The sequence below is a fragment of the Oryzias melastigma genome, linkage group LG12 (genome assembly GCF_002922805.2).
Source record: "Oryzias melastigma strain HK-1 linkage group LG12, ASM292280v2, whole genome shotgun sequence".
Taxonomy (NCBI): domain Eukaryota; kingdom Metazoa; phylum Chordata; class Actinopteri; order Beloniformes; family Adrianichthyidae; genus Oryzias; species Oryzias melastigma.
In genome coordinates this window covers 8888835-8896443 of record NC_050523.1, presented here as the reverse complement: position 1 = coordinate 8896443, position 7609 = coordinate 8888835, and the positions used below count along the sequence as shown (strand labels likewise).

Here is a 7609-nt window from a genome sequence, read left to right as displayed (position 1 = left end):
GAAACTCCTGACTGACTTCCCATGATGCATCCTGTACCAGTGTGTCTTAGCATCAACAAATAAAGTTACAAAATAAAAGCACAAGACGCTCGCTTGAGTTTTTCCGGAATCAGTATTGTAAAATTAAAAATCAAACAATTGTAAAATCATAGTACCACAATAAAAATATTTATACAATCTATATATATCTATAAATAATAATAAATATATCTGAAGATTGGTCACTTAATCACAGGATTCAGTTGATCAGAGCAACTAGAAGGATCTAGAGGAGTCACAGATCCAAACATGATCAGAACGGTGGGCTCTCTTGACACAGGTTAAAGAAAGTTTCCTGTCTTCCTGCCCAGAATATGTAGGTCCCGTTCACATCTGCCACACTTTGAAAAAAAAAAAAAGTGCCAAAATCCCACCAAGAAATGGGACACTAATTGACCGTTCTGATGCACACTAGGTTAACTCAGTTATTTAACCCTTTTAAACGTAAAAATGACTATCTCTCAATTTGCTGCTAAACTGAAGAAGCTGTTTCTTCTCGATCAGCCTTCAAAGTCTAACTGCTCTGAGGAACAGAATCCTGCGACAACACATTTTACATTATGAAAGTATTTATCTGTCAGTTCTTAACTCTGTAATCATCCATCAGTCCAAACAGAAAGAACACAAAGCAGCTTTCATGTAGGTGAGAATAAAACAGATTAAATGAAATTACCTACTTTTACAGAGGGTGGCTCACCTTCATGCCATCCTCTGGCCCTTTGACTGGGGGCTCAGGGACTGAAGGGGGGGTGGAGTGGGGAGGATCACGGCCGGGGTTGGGGTAAGGGGGGGAGCGAATGACAACAGGCTTGTTGACTGGCATGACAGGCCGTTGAATGGGGTTGGGGAAAGGGCCGGTGGTGGGGGGCCGCATGTGCATCACCATGCTGCCCTGAGCAGGCGGGATCTGTGAGGGAGCAGAAGAAAACTAAAATTTAGCGAGCTAGTACAGAATTTCAGATAAACATAACAGAGAAAAAAAAACAAGATTTTTGAAAAAGAGGAACTGAATATCATTAATAATGATGTTCCATGCAAGTAAACAAAACAAACATCACAGTTGTTTTGGATCATTTAACAACAAATCCTGAAAATGTTCTCCAGTTTTCCACTCTCAAAGTTTTGCTGACTAGTTTTCAGCTGATTGATGATGAGAAAACAGTAAATGACTCTTTTGACTGACGAGTGCTTCCAGAAAACACAAGTTATATTTGAACTAAAATTTTTGGGAACAGGTTGTGAATATTCAGGTATACTTGTTAACGGCAGTAACGGTTAAAACATCTAAAGAGGATTTTTCAGGAGTTGAATTATAGAAAACTAGAACAGTGTCATGTAAAAAAGTAAAGTGTTGATCCAAGTATAGAAAGGATCTAAAAGAGGTAAAAATGTTTTGGATTTATGTACCTGCTGAGGAAAATGTGTAGGCAGAGGGCCTACAGGGCCCCCAGGACCGGAGGGCTTACCGCTCGGGCTTGCAGACCCGGGCCTGAAAAGGCAGTTTTGGAAGTCAAGTCAGAATTTATTTTTGATTTCCTGCTGACAGCACAGATTACTTTGATGCAGACTCACCTGTACGAGCCTCCTGACAAACCTGGGGAATGACTGGCCTTCTCGGAGAACTGAAAGCCTTTCATTTCCATCTGTGAGCTCTGCGACAAACAGACGGCCATTTTTCTCAAGGAGTGGGGGCAACCAGGAAAAGAAAAACAGAGACCATGGTTTCGATGAGAAAGGCTCACCTCTCTGCTGCCGGTCAGAACCGCCGGCTGGGAGCCCGGCGGTAACATTCGGCGGGGCGCTCCCACCGACAGGCTCTGTCCTTGTTGCAGCTGGATGGACTGTGGCAGGATGAGATGCTGCTGAGCGGAGCCGTAACGCAGCTGAGAGCCGGGCAGCGGCATAGTCACCTGATGGAAGGCCAAATTTAAGACAGTTAAGGGAATTAAAAGTATACACAGAAAACTGTTAGTCCACCTGTTGAGAAACCAAGTCTCACCTGAATGAGCTGAGAGTCCATTAACTGAGAAGAACCCATACCAGGTCCTTGATTCATCTGACTGTCGTACACCAGCTGCTGGCTGCCGTTCAAAGGCTGGTAGTGAGAGCCTGACTGCGGTTTCACCATGTCTGAGGGCTGCATGCCAGGAAAAGCCGAGTAAGGGCCCTTGATGGGGCCCCCACCAGACAGCACCATGGGGTTGGGCTGTGAAAGGTTGGGGTGCATGTAAACCTGGGACCTTGAGGGAGCGAGACAGAGCATTAGGGTGAGTGGAGAAAACCACATGGCAGAATGAATTCACTGAAAAATAACATTCCCGTTACCTGAAGGGAGGGATGGAGTTGAACATCTCCTGGGACTGGGAGACAGGAAGACCCCCCCGAAGTCCCAACTGTGCCTGAGCCTGAAGGGAGGTGTGTAATGAGATGGGAATCTGCTGGGCTGTGGGAGCCTGAAAAGAGGAGAACAGAAATAGTGAAACCATGTAAACAAACAACTCTAAAGATGTCAGTTTCCGCTCCTACCTGTTGGTAAGTCTGCTGCTGAGTCATGGTAGGAGGCACAAGGCGAGGCTGACTTTGGAAAACATGGCCGTCCAGGTAGAGTGGGGGGATTGGATTACCTACAGAGAGGAAAGTTAATTCTGTTCAAGATTTTAAACCTTCAATGAAGAAAGAAAACAGGAATACTTCAACTAAATGTGATTAGCAGGAAAACATTTCACAACTTTTTATTTAAGCAAAATCAAACAGTTCCAGTGAGGTGGAAAAAGTGTCAATAGTCTATGAGACTTTTAAAATGACTTTTTTGAGAAAACTTCTAAGATTTGACTTGAACAGGAACTGTGAGGATCTCTGTCCTCCAGTGGAAATGTGAAAGATCTCAGAGAACAATGGAACAGCAGAGACCGTGAATTTTTACCTTGAATGGACATAGAAGGTGCCACAGACGCAACTGGCATTGGGGGCATTGAAACGCCTCCAAAGGTACTGTAGCTGACACCGCTGGACGAGCCCACACTGCAGGCAGGCTGAGCCCCAGAAGCGCCCCCGCCAGGAGAGCCCTGCTCTGGCAGGGACTGGGAATTTTCCCAGGCTTTGCGGGCAGATTCCATCTGCAAAGAAAAAGAATTCAAATCATCAATTCCTCTACAGCTAAATGGAATGAAATTGCTACATAAACTATAATAAAAAGAGTTGACATCAAAACTTAAGGACAGAAGGAAATCAGATATCCCTTTTCTTTTCTGTCTTCTTTAATGTGTAAATTCATTTCATTACCTTGAGAGTGAGGTCAGCGGTGGGGTAGGAAATGCTGCTGAGGTTAATGCCAGGCTGCAGATGGTTGGAGCGCAGAATGGGTAAACTTTGATTCAAAGACGTCTAGAAAAAAAAAGAGAAATAACAAAAAAAATAAATGCTAGGTTTTTATTTTTACTATTAACGGTTACAATATCCCCCACAGTAGTAAAGAGCCTCACATTGGTGGTAAGAGCATCCTGGAGCTTGTTAACGGGGTTGGATACGGGCACCGGGGTGGATCCTGGTGGGAGACTGAAATCGGAGTCCTTGGCGCTGACGCCGAACTCAATAGGAGGCACGGGCAGGACGGCGTCCACGTGGAGATCCACACCATTGACCGGTGTGATGGGGCCGCCTTCCAGCCTGTCAACGCCTTCAGAGCCTTTTCGGTGCTTCAGGGAGCGTTCGTTTCCAATGGGCCCGGGTTTGTGCTGTTCTTTGTTTTGTTCTGGGCCAGCATCGGAGTCCTGGAGGGTAAAATACAACAAATATAAATTATAGTAATAACCAAATTGCAACAAAGGAAATACGTCTTCTCCTGTGGCAGCATCTCACTACCTCAGAGTTGGGCTCGCTCCCTGCGTAAGACACCTGTTTGGTCCAGGAGTCCCCTCCTGAAGACTGCACGGACAGAGCTGCACCGAAAGACAAAAGATCAGTCGTAAAAATAATATCTATGTCGTTTTCAAACAATCAAATGCAATGCAATACTTTAGTATTTGCAGGAAACAGGTAGTGACAGAACCTGAGCTGTTGCTCTCCCAGATTTCAGTTCCCAGATTGTTGGAGGAAATTGCTTCTTCTGGTTGCTCGATGCTCAGGCTTCCTTGCTTTTTAGCAAAGCGTGGAGGAATCTTGGATGCCATCGTCCGGTTTTTGACCGGCACCTGAAACGGATGAAGAGAAAAATTAGTATCTTTTTTAATTTTTTTTTTTTTTTAAATAATGAACTTTTAAAGAGATAAAAAAACTGAATTATAAACATCTTTGTTCCTAAAATAACATTTCATGAGTTTTTTCTTTTACTCACAGGCGCTCCTTGTTCTTTTCTCCTCCTCTCATCCTCTTGAGGACGTCTTTGCTTTTTGGACAAAGCATCCTGGTATCCATCTGAACTAGAACTGGCTCCCCCGCTCTCTCCGTTGACTGCAAATCAGGATTAAAGTCACTACAAAATAATCTGTACCTAATCTACATAAGCACACTGAATTAAAACGTGCTATTTTTATGATTATAGTTTTGGTTTATTGAAAAATATTTGGACTCACTTAAGCTAATCTCATATGGGGAGATGGTTTCATCAATGTCAGTCTTTACAGCTCCTGCTTTCAGCTCCTTATCCATCTTCTTCCCTGCCGATTCACAGGACTCCTTGTCTTCTGAGGATGGATCTGTGCTATAAAAAGGTCCACAGTCATCTGGACTCCTGCTGAGAAAAAAAAACACATTTATTAATAAAAGCACGAAAAGAAATGAAGCCCCAATCTGCAACAAAATGCAGGATAATCACCTCTTTGAAATTCCTCCATTCTGCCAGCTGTCACTCCTCCCAGACAAAGAAATGGGAAGATTCTCTGAAGTGCGAACCATCTTGCTTCCCTCCAACAGGGGGGGCTCCCCCTTCCTGTTCTGCCGCTCCACCAGGGGTCTCTGGCTGGAGAAGCTTCTCTTTGAAAGTTCCCTCTTCTCACCAGAGCCAGGCTCGCTGTGGCCCGAGTCGGAGGGAACGTCTCCGTGCCCCTGAGAGCCCGCGCCCCCGCCACGCTTCTCCCTCCAATCATTGAAATCGCTGTTGTCCGAGCCCGTTTCCCACTCCTCCGCCTGAGCGTGCTGCCCGGAGCGTCCAGGGTAATGACCGCTTGGCCAGCCGTCCTCTGCAGAGCCTTTGGAGCGACTCGGCCAGGGTTTGGCAAAGTCTCCGTTCACATACTCGTCGCTGGTCCACTGGTTGGAGCCCGGCTCACGTTCTTGCCGTAGACGGCGGAAGCGGGGAGGTTTGTCTTGACGCGGAGGACGCCGTCTTCTCAACATCTGGCGGTCGGGATTATCGCTCTCAAAGTAGTACTCCCCTTCTCTGTCCTCGCTGTTTTCTAAGAAAGGGCCCGAAAACTTGGGGGGATATTTAAGAGCGTCGCGCTCTGCTGGAGGTCGGGATGGATACGCAGCTTCAGGACCGTAACCATTTTCTTGCACAGAAGGAGCGTTGCCGCTAAACTGGGACCCTCGGCCCCGCCATGTCGGGATATCCCTAGTCCCTCCGAAACTTCGACTGTAGTTGCCGGTCGCGTTCAGCCTGGGGGGAAGAACTCGACCTCCATAACCCCGGCTGGACTTGGTCTTTTCTCTCGCGTCTAAAGCAGCCTGATCATCTGTGTACACCTTGTTGGATCTCCAAGACTCTCTGTCGGCCTTACGGGCTTCTGCTGCTTCGGCATTAGCCTCTCCGTTCTCTGAGCCCTTCTGCCGGCGCCTTTTGGGAAGTTCTTCGTACTCTGAAGCTTCGCTCAACGTCTCGCTGACGTTTCGCCTGCGCGGTTTGCCCCTCTGAAAATCCTCCATTTTTACAAAGTCCCTGGACAAAGCCCGCCCTCTTCCTGGCCGCTGGGTGCCGCTCATTGTACTGTTATTGTACATCCCTCGGAGGTTCTCTCCACTTCGACCGCCGCGGGTTCCACCCCGAGAGCTGAACTCCCTGAAGCCTCGACCGCGGCCTCTCCCCGTTCCCCTGACGGCACCGAAGGCTTGTTCTTCATCGATAAATATCCAGTTATTCCGCCGTGGCGCCTGGCATTCCCGGCTTTCCGGCCCCTCTTTCGGTGGGTGGGTTTTCCCGCTGGCCCAGCTGTTCTCCTTGGAGAAGGCGGGAGTGTTGATGTTCAGATGCCGGTCTATTTTAGCGGGAGCTGGTGACTGACGCTGCTTTTCTTCAGGCGGCTTCTCAACGACAGGAGAGGCTGAGCGCCGGCTGACAGACAGCTGATTATCTTTCTTCAGGTCATGAACGTTGGTGAGGACTTCTTTGTCCAGGCGGTAGGGGACAGGTTTCTCCTCGGGTTTGGGTTTGGGCTTTTCGTTCTCCTTGTCTTCCACTTTGAGAGCTTTGAGAACTGGTTTCTTGATGGGTCCGGTTCTGCGAGTCAGGGTCCGCCCGCTCGTCTCACAGGGCTGGCTGGCACTGCTGCTGGAGCTGGAACTAGCCTCAGACCAGTGGCTTTGGCCGCTGTTGAAAATGCCATCTTGTTTCTGGCTTCCTTCTCTTTTCCAGTTATCCGTGGGTCCATCAAAGCCCTCGGCGTGAGACTCGAGCTCCTCTTTCAGATAGCTGTCTCTAGAGTCTTGCTTTGTGTATTCGTTCTCTGAGAAACTCTGACAGAGGCTCTTGGAGCTGCTGAGCAGGCCTTGGTCATCGTGTTGCTGCTCCTTGTCTGAGCCTCGGTTCTGGTAGGCGTGATGATGGAGATCGTCGTGGGAGCGAGCCAGAGACTCCTTAGTCACATCCTCATAGGAGTCCAAATGGGAAGTGATTCTGCAGAGACAGAAAAAAACACTGACTAAAACAGAAACTAGCCTCTTACGTGTTCATTGTTGCAAATTAAAAAAAAAATGAATTTAGACATTTTCTCCTCAGAATAACAGACCTGTCGCCAGACTTGCCACCGTCTGATGTTTCATGCTGTCTCTGGTAGGGTGGGGTGAAGCTGCGTAAAGGGTAGTCTTGATTCCACACCGGGTAAGGCTCAGTGGAGGAAGTTCTCCTCTCTTGGTGCAAGTTGGAATGGCATCCTTCATCTGAACTGGGGCTGTTCAGGTGGTCTTGATGGGTACCAGCTTTAACTCCTGATCAAAACAGCAACAGCAGCCAAACGGTAAAAAAAACTTTTTCTGCCACAAAAAAAAAAAAAACCTCTGAATATTAGTTTGATGTGCTGCCTGACCGATGCGAGTAAATAAAAGTTACCAGAGTGAACAGATCCAGAGTAATAGTCCACAGGTGAGCGTCCTTGGGCCATACGGGGATCCATGAAGGGTGGCATCATCATCCAGCGGGGATCAAACCCGAGAACGGATGGGGGATAGTATCCTCGCTGGCCGGATGAAGGGTGACCAGACTGCTGCCATTGTGGCATTTTCATCACCTGTTCCTTTAAAAAACACACAACCGAGAGGTTTTAGCATCAAGGGAAGTTGCAATTTTAGCATGTTGAAATCAGAAGTCATAAAAATGTAATTTGTAAGTAGTTTCCACCTGATGGTGGTGCTGTTTCTG

At 47.4% G+C, this 7609-nt stretch overlaps 1 protein-coding gene across 1 annotated transcript in view; it reads right to left on the bottom strand.

The window, feature by feature from the left end:
- prrc2b (proline-rich coiled-coil 2B) overlaps positions 1–7609 on the bottom strand; it is a gene marked incomplete in the record, with an annotated part of 19493 nt that overhangs the window by 2092 nt on the left and 9792 nt on the right. The window contains 18 exon segments of the mRNA XM_024299121.2: positions 737–946; positions 1447–1528; positions 1612–1691; positions 1782–1949; positions 2039–2279; positions 2365–2492; positions 2566–2663; positions 2963–3155; positions 3322–3423; positions 3522–3809; positions 3901–3977; positions 4088–4229; positions 4373–4488; positions 4611–4768; positions 4853–6868; positions 6981–7179; positions 7301–7484; positions 7589–7609. Of these exon segments, the coding sequence (XP_024154889.1) occupies positions 737–946; positions 1447–1528; positions 1612–1691; positions 1782–1949; positions 2039–2279; positions 2365–2492; positions 2566–2663; positions 2963–3155; positions 3322–3423; positions 3522–3809; positions 3901–3977; positions 4088–4229; positions 4373–4488; positions 4611–4768; positions 4853–6868; positions 6981–7179; positions 7301–7484; positions 7589–7609 (4503 nt within the window).